This window comes from Rhinoraja longicauda, chromosome 6 (genome assembly GCF_053455715.1).
Source record: "Rhinoraja longicauda isolate Sanriku21f chromosome 6, sRhiLon1.1, whole genome shotgun sequence".
Taxonomy (NCBI): domain Eukaryota; kingdom Metazoa; phylum Chordata; class Chondrichthyes; order Rajiformes; family Arhynchobatidae; genus Rhinoraja; species Rhinoraja longicauda.
Genome location: NC_135958.1, coordinates 58171444 through 58192934, shown reverse-complemented (window position 1 = coordinate 58192934; position 21491 = coordinate 58171444). Strand labels below are relative to the sequence as shown.

Sequence of the window (21491 nt, the reverse complement as noted above, 5' to 3'; positions counted from 1 at the left end):
CAGAATTCAACTTTAACCATTTCTACATTTAGCACTATTAAATCTGAACATGTCTTTCCCAGCCAAATTATAGGATTTACATTGAGAGGATAGACGCAAAATGTTGGAGTAACTCAGCGGGTCGGGCAGCATCTGTAGTGAAGGTAACTTCTTGGGTCAGAACCCTTCTTCAGACAGAGTGGCCGTTTTGGGTCGGAACCCATCTTCAGACTGACAGTGTAAACCAGTATCATCAGTGCAAACCAGGATCTGCAGTTCCTATCGTTGCATTGAGTGGGCTGTGTTGTCTTCTTATTTTTTTTCAGAGATGCATTTTATCTCATCCCTCCAGAACAAGAGCAATATTTCAGTCAATTTACAAAATGATTGCTCATTTGCTCTTCAGCAAAGTTAATGCTTGATTAAAAGCAATATTTTACAGCCCTGTGTCTGACAAGGGAGTAATATAATTCTTAAAACTCAAATATTTATTCACTTGTGTGCAATTTAAATAAAATGCTTCCATAAAATTAACTTTTAACCTGCTAATTTGATTAAAACATGACTGGTGTTAAATATTGTTATTCCCATTTCCCAAATTAGCTGAATATAACTTCACAATCAAAGGGATTCCCCTTGAGAAGAACAATTGAAATTGCAGGTCTTAAAATGAGGTTAGGGAATAATACATATAATTTGTATGGAAGTCCTTTACTGGGTCACTGGAGGCAAAATGGATGATTATAGTTAATATTATAGCTGAGCTTGGAATTTTAAAAAGATCGTTTGTACACGTTATTTAACAGCATTATTTCAAGATTATAGAGATCTTCTCAGCGCTGTCACAACAAACTATTTCAATGCAGTACAAAGATATACTTTCCTTGTGCCGTATGTGAGCACCCATTCTTTAAGGATTATGTAGCATCTAAAATATCTTAGCAATAAGTATTTGCCCATCTCTATATGCTCTTATATTTATTTCACGTTTAATGGAGTTTTCGGTGAAAAAACACGATACAGATAGTGTCAATGTAAACTCATTTTAAAGTACCAATTGCAATAATTTCTTGCAAAATCTTCTCTAAGTACTGAGGAAAGTACAAAGCGGTGGAAGAACGCAGCAGGTCAGGCAGCATCTGTGGATATATAGATTGGGTCCCATTCCAAAATGGTGGCAACGCGGTGGTGCAGCGGTAGAATTGCTGCTTTGCAGAGCCAGAGTCCCGGGTTCGATCCTGACTACAGGAGTTTGTACATTCTCCCTGTGACCTGCGTTGGTTTTCCCCGCGTGCTCCTGTTTCCTCCCACACTCCAAAGATGTACAGGATTGCAGGGTAATTAGCTTCGGTAAAGATTATAAATTGCTCCCTGTGTGTAGGATAGTGGGCTAGGGGCCACAGTCTAAGAATAAAGGGGAGGCCATTTAAAACTGAGATGAGAAGAAACTTTTTCACCCAGAGAGTTATGAATTTGTGGAATTCTCTGCCACAGAAGGCAGTGGAGGCCAGTTCACTGGATGAATTTAAAAGAGAGTTAGATCGAGCTCTAGGGGCTAGTGGAATCAAGGGATATGGGGAGAAGGCAGGCACAGGTTACTGATTGTGGATGATCACCCATGATCACAATGAATGGCGATGCTGGCTTGAAGGGCCGAATGGCCTCCTCCTGCATCTATTTTCTATGTTTCTATGTTTCTAGTGTACCGTCTGCACCAATCGCTGGTCGGCGCAGATTCGGTGGCCTGTTTCTGCGTTGTATCTCGAAACTAAACTCAACAAAATGTCGCCTGTCCATTCCCTCCACAGATGTTGCCTGGCACACTTCGTTCCCCCAGCACTCTGTGTTTTGCTCAAGATTCCAGCATCTGTAGTTCCTTGGGTCTGGCAGAATAAGTAATAGTAATAGAAGTGAGTAGTTGTGCAACATAATTTGTTTGACACAAATCTGGTCAGAAACTCAGAAAACAAAACATTGTAAACTTCGGAAAGATTGGAATTTAGAATATTTACTTGGCTGTATCAAATCATTTCCCTGACAAAAGATAGATAGCATGAAATAAAGTTGTATTAACTGACTACTTGAGCAATATGTTGAATTTCTGTGCTGAATCTAAAAATAAAAAAAACTTCAGGCGGCGCTGGCTCGAAGGGCCAAATGGCCTCCTCCTGCACCTATTTTCTATTTTCTATCATCCTTGATCTCATGACATCCTAAAACATTGCACAGGTAACAAATGTTACAAACATTTGAGTAGAAATAATCCCCAGATTTATATTTCATGAAAGGATTCATCAACAAATTTGAGAATTGTTGCTTCTTGATCCAGATTTCTAGTTTGACTCATTGATGAGCAAAGGTATGGTCTGAAATGTTTTTTAGTCATAAAGATATTTAGGTTAAAAATGTTCACTTGGACTTCTCATTTGCATGCAACATGAGCAAACATGTAATAAAGACATTGCCAAATTATTCACAGCTTGGATATTGTCTGTTTATGTTCAGGCGGCCTTTCTCGCAACAAATCCATCTGTGTTTTGGCATCCTTGTAGATTTTCTTAAGTCACTTTAAGTTTCTTTCAATGATGGAGAAATACCTTCATGGGGAGTTCTTTGTGTTTTGTAGAAGATTTGGTGAACTTCTGCACCAAACTTGCTTTTTGCACAGTCTTCGTATTCGAGCCTCACAAGCACCCTTTGCAGAGTGCTACTTGTTCCTTACGGAAGTCTCTGCAGGGACAGAACCGCCTGTATTTCGGATGGTGACCTGCGCAGCTAAACAGCAGGACCTGCTTCTGAAGGTAACAGTCTTGAGCTATTTCCTCAAAGGCGGGATAGAGATGGTTCGCCTCCGATTCAATGCTGTCGCAGACGAACTGAAATCTATAATGTACAAAGTTTTTTTTAATGACGGTCACAACAATTCACTTCAAAAATGATTTCACCTGAAAAGAAGCTTGTTTTAATTTAAAGTGAGTAACCATTTAACAGGGGCAGCGGCAGAGTGGCTGCCTGACAGCACCAGAGAACCAGGTTCGATCCTGACTAAGGATGCTGTCTGTACAGAGTTTGTACGTTCTCCCCATGACCGCATGGGTTTTCCACTGGTACTCCAGTTTTCTCCCACATTCCAAAGACGTACAGGGTTGTAGGTTAATTGGCTTCGGTAAAAAATTGTAAATTATCCCAAGTTTTGCTAGTGTATGAGGATTGCTGGTCAGCGTGGACTCGGTGGGCCGAAGGGCCTATTTCCACACTGTATCTCTAAAGTAAACTAAAGTGCCATATCATACAGGACCACAGACTAAGAGTTAAAAAGGATGTTAAAATCATCTAATTGTTCAATTAGCAATACATATCCATGACAACCTTGGTCTCAACCCATCACAGATGTTCCCTTTGATTAAAATCTACCTATCCCTGCACCTTCTCTGTATTTCCAATCTTTCAAAGTTCTGGTGAAGGGTCTTCGACCTGAAACATTATCTCTGTTTTATTCTCCACAGATGCCAACTGATCTACTGAGTGTAACAAGCAATTTATACTTTTCTTCAAGCCAGAAATAATATAAATCTAAACATCTCTCTTTCTTGATTTGGATGAGAACATAAAGGGCAAGATTAGTAAGTTTGCTGATGATACACATATTGAAGATGGGTGTGAACGATTGCAGCAGAATTTGGATCAAATGGCCAGGTGGGCAGAGGAATGGTGGATGGAATTTATTGAATTGAATTGAATACATTTTATTAGCCGAGTATGTATACATACAAGGAATTTGCCTTGGTGCTTTGCTCACAAGTAACAACTCGACATACAGTAAAGACAGAGAAGTGTGAGGTGTTGCATTTTGGGACGTCGAACAAGGGCAGGACCTACACAGTAAATGGCAGGCCTCTGGGTAGTGTTGCACAGCAGAGGGATCTAGGAGTACATGTGCATGGTTCTTTGAAGGTCGAGTCACAGGTAGATAAGGTGGTCAAAAAGGATTTTGGCACTTTGGCCCTCATCAGTCAGAGTATTGAGTACAGAAGTTGGGAGGTCATGTTGCAGTTGTATAAAACGGTGGTGAGACCGCATTTAGAATATTGTGTTCAGTTCTGGGCACCATGTTATAGGAAAGATATTGTCAAGCTTGAAAAGGTTCAGAAAAAATTACGAGCATCACAATCAATCACAATATATCTTTATTGTCATTGTACAGGGGTACAACGAGATTGGGAATGTGCCGCCCATACGATGCAATAAATTAATTAGCTAGTCAGTATTAATTTAAACAACCCAATGAAACAAATTGGAACAGTTTTAAAACAGAATAAAGTACAAGTAGATCTGTGCCGGTTCACTGTGCGATGTGACCATCCGGCTCAGCAGGACCAGTTCATAGCAGCTATGGCTCTGGGGATGAAGCTGTTCCTGAGTCTGGAGGTGCGGGCGTAGAAGGCCTTGTATCGTCTGCCCGATGGTAGAAGTTCGAACAGACTGATGCAGGGGTGTGAAGAGTCTTTGTGGATGCTGGTGGCTTTCCTGAGGCATTGTGTGTTGTAGATGCCCTCCAAGGCTGGTAGCTGTGTTCCGATGGTCCTCTGAGCTCTATGAACTACCCGCTGAAGAGCTTTCCTCTCTGCCTCCGTGCAGCTGAGGTACCACACAGGGATGCCAAGTGTTAGGATGCTCTCTATGGTGCAGCGGTAGAATGTCGTCAGCAGCTGTTGGGGTAGGCCAGACTTTTTCAGTGTTCTTAGGTAGAACAGTCGTTGCTGTGCCTTCTTGACCAGCGCAGCAGTGTTATTGGACCATGTGAGGTCCTCCGAAATGTGAGTGCCCAGAAAGTTGCAGCTGGACACTCTCTCCACACTGTCCCCGTTGATAAAGATCGGGGCATATTCCCCGTTGTGTGACTAGAGGATGTGAGCTTTAGTGGGAGGTTGAGTAGGATGGGTCTCTATTCCATGGAGCGCAGGAGGATGAGGGGAGATCTTATATACAAAATCATGAGAGGAATAGATCGGGTAGATGCACAGAGTCTTTTGCCCAGAGTAGGGGAATCGAGGACCAGAGGACATAGGTTCAAGGTGAAGGGGAAAAGATTTAATAGGAATCTGAGGGGTACCTTTTTTACACCTTGTATGGAACAAGGTGCCAGAGGAGCTAGTTGAGGCTGGGACTATCCCATCGTTTAAGAAACAGTTAGACAGGTACATGGATAGGACAGGTTTGGAGGGATATGGACCAAGCGCAGGCAAGCGAGATTAGTGTAGCTGGGACATTGTTGGCCAATGTGGGCGAGTTGGGCTGAAGGGCCTGTTTCCACACTGTATCACTCTATGACTCTATGGACACAACGTTTTGAATGACTTTCTACTGAAGCAAAAATCTCTGTGATTCTAAGATAAAAAGACAGTGCTTCACTTACTTTAGTTTAATTTAGAGATACAGCATGGAACAGGCCCTTCAGCCCTAGTCCACACCGACCAGCGATCAACCGTACACTAGATAGAGTCACAGATTCATACAGTACGGAAACAGGCCCTTCGGCCAACATGTCCCATCTACACTAGTCCTACTTGCCTGTGCTTGGTCCATATCCCTCGAAACCTATCCTATCCATGTATCTGTCCAAATGTCTCTTAAACGTTATGGTAGTACCTACTTAACTTCCTCCTTTGGCAGCTTGTTTCATATACCCAGTTCCTTTTGTGTAAAAATGTTAGATTCCTAATAAATCTTTACCCCCTTACCTTAAAAAGCTCTATCCTACATACTAGGGACAATTTACAGAAGCCAATTAACCTACAAACCTGCACATATTTAGGATGTGGGCCGAAACTGGAGTACCCTGAGAAAACCCACGCAGTCACAGAGAAAACGTGTAATCTCTGTACCGACAGCACCTGTAGTCAGGATCGAACCCAGATCTCTGGAGCTGTAAGGCAGCAACTCTACCGCTGCACCACTGTGCAGGAAATACATGTTTGTATCTGAAGGAAATACATATTATTTACACAAAGTAACTTTGCCAGCCTATCTGGACAGATTTATGGATTAGAAGGACTAAATGGAGGCAAATGGAACAAGAACCTGAATGCCAAGTTGGTCAGCATGGACAAGGTGGATGAAGGGCCTGTTTCTGTGCTGTTCAACTCTATGATTCTATTTGTGGAATGGCAGTCTGTTAGAATAGTCCCTAAGATAATATCTATCAAGAAATTCTGCCTTGTACTTTGACTAATTATACATAAAATGATGTTGCACATTGAAATCTGCTAAATGACACATAATTAATATTGACTATTTCACTCTATATGTTAATTTACAAATCTATTTGCTTCTGCATCCAAAAGTCTAAATTTATATTTATCGATGTTCAGAATCTATCAGATGTATTTTTATAAGAAAATAACTGCAGATGTTGGTACAAATCGAAGGTATTTATTCACAAAATGCTGGAGTAACTCAGCAGGTCAGGCAGCATCTCGGGAGAGAAGGAATAGGTGACGTTTCGGGTCTGAAGAAGGGTCTCGACCCGAAACGTCACCTATTCCTTCTCTCCCGAGATGCTGCCTGACCTGCTGAGTTACTCCAGCATTTTGTGAATAAATACCTTCGAGATGTATTTTTATGCTTCTCTGCATCTATGTTCTGTCTCTATGTTTCTATGTTCCATGTGCAGGCAGATAAGAGATGGTCTTGGCAGATAAGCGATGGTCTTGGCATCATTCCCGGCATGGATATTGTGGGCCGAAGGGCCAGTTTCTGTTAAGTACTGTGACATGTTCTATGTTCTTCACACTACTCACATTCCGAGGGCTGGTCAGTGCACCAAGCATCTAGTGATTATACCACCGATCTAAATTGTACCACAAATCCATTCAGTTACGCACCATTCTCTCATCTTCCTTGGCCTTGGCAGTGTGTCCCATGCTGTTTGGAGTCTGGTCTCATAGACTTAATTCTCCAGACACCGAACCTAATTTACTACTGAATAATTGTCAGAAAATGGTTCTGGTTCTGGTTGATTACTGCGCAAACACCTCATAAGTGGTTATCTCGCACAGGTTCACCTTTACCTGAGTTTATTTTCCCCCCCACAGTGCCCGAAGCCACCTTTTATTATTTGCAACAGTGAGCAAACTTCACATTTCCCAAGTTCATTTGCTTGTGTTCTGATATAGCCGCAGCATGAACATCTATATATGTTTAGATCAATACAGCCATGTTATCTTCCCCAACTTGGTGCAGTATAGCTGGCGCTCATTGCTAATGGCAAGGGGATGTTTCTTCCATGCGACCATTCCTGTTGCCGACAACAACACCTTTTTTCACCAGGAACAATTGAAAAATCATCTTGTGCTGGCACCTGACATACTCATGGAGACACAAGGAACTGGAGATGCTGGAATCTCGAGCAAAACACAAAGTGCTGGAGTAACTCAGTGGGTCAGGCAGCATCTATGGAGGGAATGTTACTCCAGCACTTTCTGTTTTGCTTTCTTTTGTTTACGTTTTGTCTACGTTTCTTTTGTTGCCAACTAGAGAGCAGTACCGAGCTACCATCTCCCTCATCGGAGACCCTTGGTCTATCTTTAATTGTACTTTACTAGACTTAATTTTGCTTTTAACATTATTCCTTTTATCTCTCTATCAGTACACTGTGGGTAGCTTGATTGTAATCATGTATAGACCTGCTGACTGGATAGCAAGCTTTTTACTGTACCTTTGGGTACATGTGATGATAAAATAAACTGAACTAAATGTTCACACTCTCTAACTGCTTCCATTTCCTCATTGATCAGATAGTCTTATTTACAGCTCATCCCCATGGTCCTATCAGACACAGCTTCTCTCCTTCCCTATTCTTTCTGAGGCTTAACAAGCTGTATTGTCTGAAGATGGGTCCCAACCCAAAACATCTTAAGGTCATAAGGTCAGAGGGAATAGGTGTAGAATTAGACCATTTGGCTCATCAAGTCCATTCCGTCATTCAATCATGGCTGATCAATCTCTCCCTCCTAACCCCATTCTCCTGCCTTCTCCCCATAATATCTGACACTTCCTCTGTCCATTCCCTCCACGGACACTGCCTGACCCGTTGAGTTACTCCAGCATTGTGTGTTTTGCTCAAGATTCCAGCATCTGCAGTTCTTGGGTGTGTCCAAGCTTTTTTCTTTGTCTCCTTCCCAGTGCTGTCAAAGGGTTTTCAACCTGAAACATCAACTCTGCTTCACTTCTCCCAGTAGTGCTAACCTGCTGGGTGTTTGCAACACTTTCTGTTTTTATTTAGTCTGCAAGTATATGCATTTTATTATGATTTTCAAATTGTAATTCTTCCTGCATATGTCATGACAGCAACCTGATCACCAAAAATATCACCATGACAGAAATTAAATAAATCAGCCAAATTGGAAATCTAATTTCAGTCCTTTAGGCCTTTGATCATTGTAAGCGAAACCTAATTATACAAATATATTGTCTATATTTGTCTATACACTGTGGACGGTTTGATTTTAATCATGTATAGCCTTTTCATCGACTGTATAGCCCACAACAAAAAAGCTTTTCACTGTACTCGGTACGCGTGACAATAATAAACTAAACCAAACCATCGAACAACCTGTGGGTACTTTTGATTTACATCTATTTTCTCTTAAAATAGTCATCCAAGAACTAATTACCAAAAGGTTTGAGTTAAATTTTTGACTGCAGCATATGTTCCATGCTTCTCAATAGAAAGATATAAAACGCCAAACTTTGTGAATGAATGAAGAATCTTACCGCTCAAAGACGAGTTTGTTGTTGATAAACTGGAAGAATGTTGGCTCACAAATGAGTTTGTGCTCCTGACAGGCGTTGATGCAAGACTGTGCCGTGGTCGATACGTGTAGATGCATTGAGCTCACAGGAGGCCACCTGAGCAGTTTGTTGGCATTTGGAGACCAAGGAAGCCCAGTGACATTTTGAGGAAAGATGAATAGACTTGAATTATTAGCAGGAGATGAAATATGCCTTGAATAATTCTGAGGCCATGTCAAGAACACTGTCTCGCAGAGATCCTGTTACACAAATAAAAGAAACAAAATAGTTTTTTACAATTGGGGACCATTCGTTCATTAGGCATTATAATCTAATTGACTTACCTTGACTACAGGGCGGCACAGTGGCACCACAGTAGAGTTGCTGCCCTACTGCTCCAAAGACCTGGATTCAATCCTGACCTCAGGTGCTCAGGTACATTCTATGTACTTCCTCTGACTGCATGAGTTTTCTCCAGGTGCGGTATCCTCCCACATTCCAAAGATGTCCAGGTTTGTAGGCTAATTGGCTTGGTAAAGTTGTAAATTGCCCGTAGTATGTGTTGGCTAGCTTTAGTGTGCGGGGATTGCTGGTTGGCGGGGACTCGGTTGACTGATGAGCCTATTTCCGCACTGTATCTCTAAACTAAACTAAAATAAAGTTAAAAAATAGGGTGATACAGTGGCACAGCGGCAGAATTGCTGCCTTACAGCACCAGAGGCCTGGGTTCAATCCTGACCTCAGGTGCTGTTTGTGTGGAGTTTGTATGTACATCCTGTGACCGCGTGGGTTTTCTCCGGGTGCTCCGGTTTCCTCCCACATTCCAAAGACGTGCAGGTTTATAGATTAATGGGCTTCTATAATTTGTTCCTGTAGGATAGAACGAGTGATCGTTGGTTGGTGTGGACTCAGTGGGCTGCAGGACCTGTTTCCATGCTGTATCTCTAAACTAAACAATACTAAACTAAACTAAACTAAACTAAACTAAACTAAACTAAATTAGACTTAAAGTTTCTTGTTGGAGAATGGAAAGCTAGAGGAGGAATATACAAGTTGTGAAGGATCTTGAACATAACTTCAACTGATTTAGTTATCCAGCTACAGAAATCAGGATATGGATGAATAACAAGTTCATAAAGTAACACAAATTATACCAGTTGATGTTCTGGAACAGAATTAATTTTAAATTTAAGTCTGGTGCTTAAATGGAGTGAAGTTGACAATGCTATGATAGTAACCTACACAAATTAAGCTGCTATTAAGTCATTTTTAGAATAAGAAATCTTCCTTCATCTTTCAAAAGATATCTGAAATATGTCGAACTTTCCAACACCCGTTGTATATGCGCCAAATGTTTTCTTTACAGTACAATAATTATTTTTCTTTTATACAGAGCCACTTTTCATGCCGAGATTTTTCTGGTCAAATCAATTAAATTACCTTTTGAATAAATAAATAAGGAAAGAAAGACCTTTCCCCAAGTAAGTAAAGAGTAAAATTACTTTGCACCTTTTACTCCTACGCAATCCACAAATCTTTATTCACAAATGTATTACGGGGTGATAATGACTCATTGAAACAACCTGTCAGACAAGGGATATTTATAATGGCCATTTCAACAAAAATATTCTAAAATAGAATCATACAGCAACATAAATATTGTGGTGCCTCAATAACAGGTTCTTGTCATTTTAAGTTTCTTTCAATTTTATAAAATATAGGCACAAAATCTGACATTTAACTAGTAAGGTGGCCTCTGCTACTCTAACCTTCCAATGGTTTATAGACTCATTCATCCTTTACACCTTCATCCCAAATTGGACATCAAATTTTCAATGCTCCAAGCGAATTTTATCCTTTCAACATCAACTTTATCCCATCTGCCGTTAACTCTGTACTCCCATATTTCTCACACAGAGGGGGAAGCCATATGGCCCAGCACGTCCATGCTGATTCTCAGAGCAATCCTCTCAATGGCATTGCCTCACTTATTTCCTTGTAACTTATTCTTTCTCATTAACTCGCCCCGATTCTCCTCCCAGCCACTGACAGAAGGGGCAGTTCCCTCTTATTATCCAATCTCGGACATGCAAGATGTCTCTTTTATTAAATAAATGTGGGTTCCCCTGCGCTGTCGTAGATGGACCCCTCACTCGTCTCCTCTGTGTCCCACAGGTTTGCTCTCGCTCCCCCACATCCCAGCCAGAACAAAGGTAGAGCTCCTCTGGTCCTTACCTTTCACCCCACCAGCTTCCACATCCAACACACCATCCTTAAAAGCTCTCCTTAAACGCTGCCTGGTACATGACGATTTTAAACACTTTTCTTATATACCTCCTGTTGAGATTCAGTGTCAAGGCTTGTTTGCACAGCACGGCAACTTGGGACACTTTGCTACTTTAATGTAAATCCTTCTTGCCGTTAATCGGGTTTAACATTCTTATTGATTTCAAGCAGCAAATAACTTCTCACCATTTAATTTGCCTGTATATTTATATTTCTCCACAAAAGTATTTTAATTAAGTACATTGAATTTTTGGAAAACAAGTAACAGCAAATGTGGAATCTGAAGTAACTACAGAAATCACTAATGATAATCAGCAGTGAGAAATTCAACACCAATGATGCCCAATTCCTGGAGTATTTCCATGATTTTCTTTTTTGTTGAATCCTTTCCAGGGCAGAACATGGGGCTATTTTGGATGATAGTGTAGGCAGCATGGCAGGTAAGTTTACAGATGACACTAAAATTGTTTGTGGAGTGGCTTTGAAGAAGATTAATTAAGATTACAAAGGGGTCTTGTTCAATTGGGTAAGTAGGCAGAGGGGAGGCAGATGGAGTTTAATTCAGGTAAATGTAAGACGTTAGAAAGATAGATCAGCCATGGTCAGCCAATGGCAGAGTAGACTTGATGGGCCGATTGCTCCTATAACTTATTAACTTTTCTTGTTCAATGGGTAAGTGGGCTGAGGAATGGCAGATGGAGTTTAATTCAGATAAGTGCAAGGTGTTGCATTTTGGTAAGACAAACTAGGGCAGGACTTACACAGTCGATGGTAAGGTACTGGGAAGTGTTGTAGAACAAAGGGATCTAGAAGTGTGGATACATAGTTCCTTGAAAGTGTCCACATAAGTAGACATGGTGCTGAAGAAGGTGTTTGGTACACTTGAGTAGAATTGTGACATCATGATACAGCTGTACAAGACATTGGTAAAGCTACATTTGGAATACTGTGCACAGTTTTGCTCACTGTTATTGGAAGGGTGCAATTGAACTGGAAAGATGACAAAACAAGTTGCATAGATGTTATCAGGACTGAAAGGTTTGAGTCATAAAGAGAGCCTGGATAGACTGGGACTCTTTTCCTTGGAGCGCAGGTAGATGAAGGGTTACAATACGATACAATACGGTACGATAAACTTTATTCATCCCCAGAGGGAAATTGGTCTGCCAACAGTCACAACACACACCAAGGTACTCAAAAACCTGAGATTAAAAGTGAAAAAAAAAGGACAAGCGATTGTTGGCTGGCTGCCGTCTGCAAAGCACCTAAACCGGAACGGACAAACAAATGAATGCAGACTTATCCCCTGGGCAGAGGATTCTAAAACTAGAGTGCCCCCCCCCCTCCCCCACACTTGGTCCCCCTTTGTTCTCCCACCGTCCCTCATGGCGGTCACCCCACGCCAGGTCCTCCATTGTTCTTAATGGCAGTTCCCCCATGTCCGGTCCCCATTGTCTTCCCCCAGCACTCCACCGCCACCAAGGTTCCCGCTGCCGATGCTTACATCCCAGCGGTATGAACATTGATTTCTCCAATTTTCCTCAAAATTTCAAGTAATTCCTGCATTGCCTCCACTCCCCTCTCCCCCCACCCCCATCCTAGTCATCCTACCAGTTCAATTTGTATCCTATCACACCTTCCCCAGCCATCAATGCGCCATTATGGGCTCCACCCTTCCTGAGGTCATCTGTTGCTGGCCGTCATTTGTTCTGGCCTCTTCTCGCCTCCAGTTTATTTCCACTTCCCCACCTCTACTTTCAGTCTAAAGAAGGGTCCCGACCCGAAATGCCACCTATTCTTTTCCTCCAGAGATGCTGCCTGGCCCGCTGAGTTACTCCAGCATTTTGTGCCTATCTTCTTTTATTAATGTTATTTGCCAAATCCAAAGCAAGGTGGTGCTGTACTCCAAGAAAAAAAAACTCTTCTCAGTGAAATTGCTGTCTGCTGAATTATTAGCTGGAGGCATTGTAATGCATCTTCCATTTTTTTGCACTGAACAAAGGATCTATGCTGAATCCAATCAAGACATTCGGATTTGATACTGCATAATTGATTTTACCCTGCATTAAGTAGAACCTTGTTTGAAGAGATCTATTGGACTACAAATATCCATTTTGTGCAAACTATACTCCACTGTAAATTTAAATTAAGGACAAAGGTACACTTCCAGCAGGCAGCCCCATTCATCCAGTTCCCCGTGAAGGACCAATTTATCTTTGAAGAATGTCAGTCCATTTTATTTATCTTACTTCATTCAACAGTGTGGCATGCAAGCAGAACTTCAAGGACAAGTAACTTTGGGGAGATTACTGTTATTTTGCATTCAGGGTCATTTTCCTGTTTTATGGAAAGCAAAAATGTGATTTAAATGACTTTGCAAAGGAAGAGATGTTGCTTTGGGAGACAAAAGGAACTGCAGGTGCTGGAAGCTCGGGTAAAATACAAAGTGCCGGAGGAACTCAGTGGGGCGGCCCCGTGGTGCAGCGGTAGAGTTGCTGACTTTGGAGAGGGAAGCCCCTGGATCGTTCAGCGTGCCGACGTTCCTCTTCTCGCCCGGCCACCTTGATGCTCTGGGGCACCTCCTGCAACCGACCTTGAGGGCGCGGGAGGTAGGCCGTGGTTGCACTGAAGAGAGTGGGCAGGAAATCCGTCAGGGTGTTCCTGGGGAGTTAGGTACGGAGAGAGATTAGCCAGGTCGGGCTTGTTTTCCCTGGAGCGAGGGAATCTGATAGGTTACCTGGTAGAGGTGTATTAAATTATAAGAGGCATAGATGGGATAGATGGTCGGAATCTATAGGTTTAAGGGGAAGTTTATTAACACAAGAGTATCATATCATATCATATCATATCATATCATATCATATATATACAGCCGGAAACAGGCCTTTTCGGCCCTCCAAGTCCGTGCCGCCCAGCGATCCCCGTACATTAACACTATCCTACACCCACTAGGGACAATTTTTACATTTACCCAGCCAATTAACCTACAAACCTGTACGTCTTTGGAGTGTGGGAGGAAACCGAAGATCTTGGAGAAAACCCACGCAGGTCACGGGAAGAACGTACAAACTCCTTACAGTATCTGAAATTTGCTGCCAGCGGAAGTGGGGGAATCACATGTAATCACTACTGTTTATTCAAGAGGCATTTACATAGGCACTTAGAGCCATAGAGTCATACAGCATGGAAACAGGCCCTTCAGCCCAACGTACCCACACTGACCAACATGTCCCATCTACACTGGTCCCATCTGCCTGTGTTTAGCCTATATCCCTCTAAACCTATCCTATCCACGTACCTGTCTAAATATTTCTTAAAAGGTGCAATAATACCTGCCCCAACTACCTCCTCCTGCAGCTCGTTCTGTACACCCACCATGCTTTGTGTAAAAAACATACCCGGCAGATTCCTATTAAATCTTTCCCCCCTCACCTTAAACCTATGTCCTCTGGTTCTTGATTTCCCTACTCTGCCAAGAGACTAGAGTTCCTAGCCTGCTCAAGCTCTCCATATTGCTCAACCCCTCGAGTCCTGGCAACATCCTCGTAAATCACCATAGACATGGTATTGGCCAGGTGATGAGCGGTGCTGCTTGGCATTCAAACCAAAGAGTTCAATCTCGGTTTCATCAGACCAGAGAATCTTGTTTCTCATGGTCTGAGAGTCCTTTAGAAGCCTTTTGGCAAACTCCAAGCGGGCTGTCATGTGCCTTTTACTGAGGAGTGGCTTCCGTCTCGCCACTCTACTATTAAGGCCTGATTGGTGGAGTGCTGCAGATATAGTTGGCCTTCTGGAAGGTTCTCCCATCTTCACAGAGGAACTCTGGAACTCTGTCAGAGTGACCATCGGGTTCTTGGTCACCTCCCTGACCATGGCCCTTCTCCCCAATTGCTCAGTTTGGCCGGGCGGCCAGCTCTATGAAGAGTCCTGGTGGTTCCAAAGTTCTTCCATTTAAGAATGACAGAGGCCACTGTGCTCTTCGCGACCTGCAATGCTGCAGAAATTGTTTTATACCCTTCCCCAGATCTGTATCTCAACACAATCCTGTCTTGGAGGTCTACGGACAATCCCTAGTTTTCATGGCTTGGTTTTTGCTCTGACATGTACGGTCAACTGTGGGGCGTTATAAAGACAGGTATATGCCTTTCCAAATCATGTCCAATCAATTTAATTTACCACTGGTAGACCCCAATCAAGTTGTAGAAACATCTCAAGGATAATCAATGGAAACAGGCTGGACATAAACTCAATTTTGAGACTAATAGCAAAGGGTCTGAATACTTATGTAAGTGTAATATTTCAGTTATTTCTTTTCAATTACTTAAAAAAAAAATTCTAAACACCTGTTTTCGCTTTTTTATTATGGTGTATTGTGTGTAGATCGATGATAAAAAAAATGAATTTAATCCATTTTTAAATAATGCTGTAACGTGGCAAAATGTGGAAAAAGTGAAGGGGTCAGAATACTTTCTGAATGCACTGTATGTTGGGCATGTACTGCTGGGTGGCTGGTATCGTGTACGTTTGTGCAATGATAAAGGCTGAGAGATGGTGCAGTGACAGCAGCTCCTAATGAGAGGGTTGCCAACACGCAGGCTCAATTAACCATCAGGGGAGGAAGCAGCTTGTCAGCACTGGCTAGAAACCTGCGTAACATCTTCACGAGATCCAACACACACTCACAATCTCACTCATCACCAGCTCCAACTTGCATCAAGTCCTGGAGAGACCTCGTCCCACCTCAGGAAGAGAACGTGCTCCTCCAACCTGCTGAGTCTTTGGGACAGAAGCAATCGCTATTCTTTGCTGTGCGAGGTTGTGGCATCTCATGACCCTCTCTGGAAAGAGGGAAGTTCATAGTAACTTGCTGTTGAAACGTCTGCCATTCTGGTAGAAGTGTGTGTGTGTGTGTGTGTGTGTGTGTGTGTGTGTGTGTATATATGTGTGTATGAGAGTGCGCATGGGCTTGTGCACGCATGTGTGTGTGCATGTGTATCTGTGTGTATGAATACGTGTGATTGTGCATGTGTCTCTATGAGTGTGAGTGTGTGTTTTGTGTGTGTGGTGTGTTTGCATGTGCGTGCATGGGTGTGTGCTGTGAGCTTTGCGAGTGGTGTTACTATGCAGACATTGTACTTACTGCACATTTGCATTAGTCAGTTACAGTTAGAAGGGTTTGAACATTAACCTTGACAGAACAATTGAGGTCATGGATGTTTTTTTCCTGCATCGCTTGCATTTGCTGGCAGAGTCTGACAGAATCATTGAATCCCTGCAGCCTGTGACCTCTCTGGCTTCTCTCATCCACTATGAGAGCGGTTCAGGCAGCATCTCTGGAGGACATGGATAGGCGACGCTTCAAATCGGGACCCTTTTTTAGATCCAGTTTTAAGTTACTCCAGCACTTTACACGAGTTACCTCATGCCTAGCATCTGCAGTTCCTTGTGTCTATCGTTTAGTGGTCAGGTGCCCCTTAAAGGACTGGATAGTTAGCATCGATTTGTGAATGACTGGCTCAGTAAGAGCTGGATATTGAGTCACTAAGAACTGGTTGCTATGCAATGTAATCAGTAGAATGCATTTTATTGGGATGCATCACAGCATGGTTTGGGAACAGTTCCATCCAAGACTGCAAGAGATCGCAGAGAATTGTTGAAGCAACCCAGACCAACATGCAAACCAACCTCCCTTCCATTGATTCCATTGATCCCATTTACCACTTCATGCTGCCTCGGCAAAGCCACCAGCATAATCAGGGATGAGTCTCACCGCAGTCACTCCCTCTTCTCCCCTCTCATATCAGGCAAGAGTTACAGAAGTGTGAAAACTCATACCTCCAGATTCAAGGACAATTTCAGTGATCAAGCAACTGAACTATCCTATCGCCAACTAGAGAGGTGTCCTGACCTACCATCCACCTCATAGGAGACCCTCGGACTATCTTTAATCGGACTTTATGTTATCTTGCACTAAATGTTATTCTTTTTATCTTGCATCAGTACACTGTTGACAGCTTGATTGTAATCATGTATAGTCTTTCCATTGAGTGGATATCTTGCAAAAAAAAGCTTTTCACTGTACCTTGGTACACGTGACAATAAACTAAACTAAAGACAAGTTGAATGATGCCTGCTGAAAAAATCCATATGCTTTACTTCTAGAATTGCAATTGAATGTCATATCACAACTGCACTGGGATGGAAAAGATATTGGTCCAACAAGCAGCACAGGTGTAGCGTTTGTATTTAAGTGTAGGAGAAATCCATCTGTGCTTTGCGTAATTCTACCTGACATGGATCTTCACATTGAGTTGGGGGTATAAGGGCTGGATAAAATGAGCAAGTTCCCACGAGCCCAGTAATAGCACACACTAGAACTCTGGTGAATAGCTGATCAAAACCTCAGGAACTTCCTTCTTTAAGTAGAAATCCCAAAGTTGCTGACTAAAACATGAGGAGAAATAGCTTGCCAACAAATCTCCACCAAACCAGGGCCGGTGGCAAAGTGGAATATTTTGAATCCATAACAAAACATATCCTTTCTAATTTCATTTCCAAGATATTTGATAAAGACCATTGTAGATGAAAAGTTTTAAACTATTCTGAATAATGGAACAAAAGCATCACCATTTGGGGTGGCACAGCAGTGCAGCTAGTAGAGCTGCTGCCTCACGGCACCAGAGACCCGGGTTTGATCCTGCCCTCAGGTGTGGTCTGTGTGGAGTTAGCATGTATTCCCTGTGGGTTTTCCTCCGGGTATTCCGGTTTCCTCCCACATGCCAACGACGTACGGGGTTGTAGGTTAGTTGGCCTCCCCCATGGATGCGAAAATGGGAATAACGTCAAACTATGGGTATGGGTCGGCATGGACTCGATGGGCTGAAGGGTCCACTTCCATGCCGTAGTTTTCAATTCAATTCAAAAAAGAACTCAATTCAAAAGCCACTGGGCCACTCATGGTATTTTATAACAAAGTCAATGACACTGTTGTTGGAAAATTGACGCTTGTCAAAATATAACGTGAAATATGTGACCCGAAAAATGAGAATAAAAATCTGGGTTGCCAAACCTGGTGTTGGATATAAGCATGAACTCGCTCCAGCATCCCTTCACAAGTAAACTCATAGGGAAGATAAGGTTCCACCTAAGAGGCGTGAGATAATATATCGCAGTTAAATGAAATTAGATGAATAATATATATATACATTTAATAATGGCCAATTAATTTACTAAATTAAATGTGCCACATCTATAAACATTCCACTGCAATGTGTAAATTAATTTGGTAAGCATAAATAAACAGCAATTAAAACATTTTCATTAAGTCGGCTTTAGATACTTCTTGATAATTGACGCATATCCTGAAATGGAGAGTTTCCAATTATGGTCCTGGATTTTTGAGTGAAATATAATGAACTCTTTTCACTTCACTGCTTTGGGCAATGAGATTCGTCACATCAGCTCTTCCTAATATCATCAGGCAGGTACATAATGGCTCTGGAGCGAAGCCGGAATGAATCCAACTTAAAAAAAATTAAATGTGCTTTAACTTTTAGCTATCGTTACACAACTTCATTGCAACAACCTGAATAGCTAGAAGGCAAAGATTTGTAACAATACAAGCCGGTGTTATAATGACCGTTTGCAATTGTTCACAAACAGCTTCTACACCTCTGTTACCAGGCTTGTGAACAGTGCAGTCCGATTCATAGAAACATAGAAAATAGGTGCAGGAGTAGGCCATTCGGCCCTTCGAGCCTGCACCGCCATTCAATATGATCATGGCTGATCATCCAGCTCAGTAACCTGTACCTGCCTTCTCTCCATACCCCCTGATCCCTTTAGCCACAAGGGCCACATCTAACTCCCTCTTAAATATAGCCAATGAACTGGCCTCAACTACCTTCTGTGGCAGAGAATTCCACAGACTCGCCACTCTCTGTGTGAAGAAATGTTTTCTCATCTCGGTCCTAAAAGACTTCCCCCTTATCCTTAATCTGTGACCCCTAGTTCTGGACTTCCCCAACATCGGGAACAATCTTCCTGCATCCAGCCTCTCCAACCCCTTAAGAATTTTCACCTCTATCCCATTGGATTTTGGTCTCTAGAACTGACGCGCGACAATGCTGAGAACCATATTCTGCCCTCTGTATCTTTCCTTTTGCTCTACCTATTGTACTTCGGAGTTTTACTTGATTGTATTTATGTGTAGTACTATCTGAATTGATTCGATAGCATGCAAAACAGAGCTTCTCACTGTACCTCGGTACACATGGCAATAATAAACCTCAACCTAAAACCCTAAAGAAATATAAAAAAGTCCTGTGGAAGAACTGAAGGAAAGAAGAGGTCAAAGTGAGAAGAAGAAAAGAAAGTTTACCGACAGAGAAAAACGTGCAAAACAAAACATTTCTTGCACCTTGGTATACATGACAATAATAATAAACCTAAAACTAAACAGGAAACCTCAGTGGAAATAAGCATGCTTAGTTTATTAAAGAATATTGAAATATTTTGGTTCGCTGATGAAAATCGTCGTAAGAATCCTTTATTTTCCCACCTACTTGAGACAGCTCATCTTTCTTCATTGAAGGCGACTTTTCAAATAACCCATTTTTCAAGTATAGCTCAATTTTATCCAAGCATCCATTACCATTCACCTGCATCTAAGTTAGAATTTAAGTGCACATTGGGGACGAAATGCCTCTTTGCATTAGAACTAGCACTTAGCACTAAATTTGTATTAGCATGCAGTAATTTGGTGGAAGAGCACAATGTAGCCAAGCTTCAAATAGCTTTCCTTAAGGTCAAACTGAAAAATATAGCTCTGGCAATAAATTTTATTTTTCTTTCAATTTCAAAGATAAAAATTCAATTTTCTTTAAGAGTTTGTAATATTTCTGCTTTTAATTTAATTCCATTTACATGTCCGAATGGTTATATTTCTTTCTGCAAAGTCAGTATAAAAAAGCCTATGCTTTGTAACTCCTGGTTTGTTGTTTGTGAGATTTCTTTGATCTTGGTATAATTTAGAGATACAGCGTGGAAACAGGCCCTTCGGTTCACTGAGTCCACGCTGACCATCGATCACCCGTTCACACTAATTCTATGTTATCCCACTTCTCAACCTATCCATACACACTAGGGGAAATTACAGAGGGCCAATTAACCTACAAACCTGCACATCTTAGGGATGTGGGAGGAAACCAGAGCTCTCGCAGAAACCCACGCGGTCACAGGGATAATGTGCAAACACCACACGGCCAAGGTCAAGATTGAACCTGTGTGTCTGGAGCTGAGGCAGCAGCTCTACCAGCTGCACCACTGCGCTGCCACTGTGAAGCATGGCTACACAGTGATCAATTCCTCAGCTTGCTTAACAACTGCAATGTTTCTGGGTGCCATTATTCTTCGGCACAAGGCAGAAGCCCACAGTGCAACAGGGAAATCCGGCAGTCCCGAAGCCACTAAATCTCTGCAACGGTTTACATTGAGGCCACAGGCACACACCATCCATAAAGATCAGATTGTCATACAGTGGCAGGAGATGATGGCAGGATTCCCTAAAAGGTTCAACACTTCTCCAAGGGACAGTTATCCATTCAAGATACGAATATCCAAAATGTTTTTAACCACCAAAATCTTGCAATATCTTGGAAGTGTGCATGACAGCTTTACTGCAATTTTTGTTCTTTGGCACAGAGAAACGTTTGCTGAGAAATGTGAACTAACTTCTGGAAATATGTAACTGCATAGCTCCAGGAAATGCAGGGACTGTACACCAAATGTGTTCTGCAATGTATTATCGAAGAATAATATAGCCATGAAAAGAGGTCCTAACAAAACCTCTGAGTTGAAATATGAAAGAAAATCATCAGCAAATGAACTGTACACTTTCTGAAGATATCGTGTGTGAATCTGAAGAAGCACCAAATGGTGCAGACAAGGATGTTGCGAGGACTCAAGGCGCTGAGCTACAGGATGGGGAAGAGCAGACTAGGAGTCTATTCCTTGGCGCGCAGGAGGATGAGAGGTAATCTCATAGAGGTTTACAAAATCATGAATAGATCGGGTAAACGGACAGTCTCTTGTCCAGAGTAGGGGAATCGAGAACAAGAGGTCATAGGTTTAAAGTGAGGGGGAAAGATTTAAAAGGAACCTGAGGGGTATCTTTTTTACACTATGGGTGGTGGGCATATGGAATGAGCTCCGGAAGGAGTTTGCTGAGGCAGGTACTATCATCATCATATCATATCATATATATACAGCGCGGAAACAGGCCTTTTCGGCCCACCAAGTCCGCGCCGCCCAGCGATCCCCGCACACTAACACTATTAACACTATCCTACACACTAGGGACAATTTTTACATTTACCCAGCCAATTTACCTACATACCTTATCGTAATGTTTAAGAATCATTTAGAGGTACATG

At 42.2% G+C, this 21491-nt stretch overlaps 1 protein-coding gene across 1 annotated transcript in view; it reads right to left on the bottom strand.

Annotated features, from left to right (window-relative positions):
• Window positions 1–486: 486 nt before the first annotated feature.
• The window catches only part of mgat5b (alpha-1,6-mannosylglycoprotein 6-beta-N-acetylglucosaminyltransferase B), a 500752-nt gene continuing 479747 nt past the window's right edge, over window positions 487–21491 (bottom strand). Inside the window, 3 exon segments of the mRNA XM_078401040.1 lie at window positions 487–2862; window positions 8755–9032; window positions 18128–18202. Coding sequence (XP_078257166.1) covers window positions 2664–2862; window positions 8755–9032; window positions 18128–18202 — 552 coding nt within the window. The 3' untranslated portion in view covers window positions 487–2663.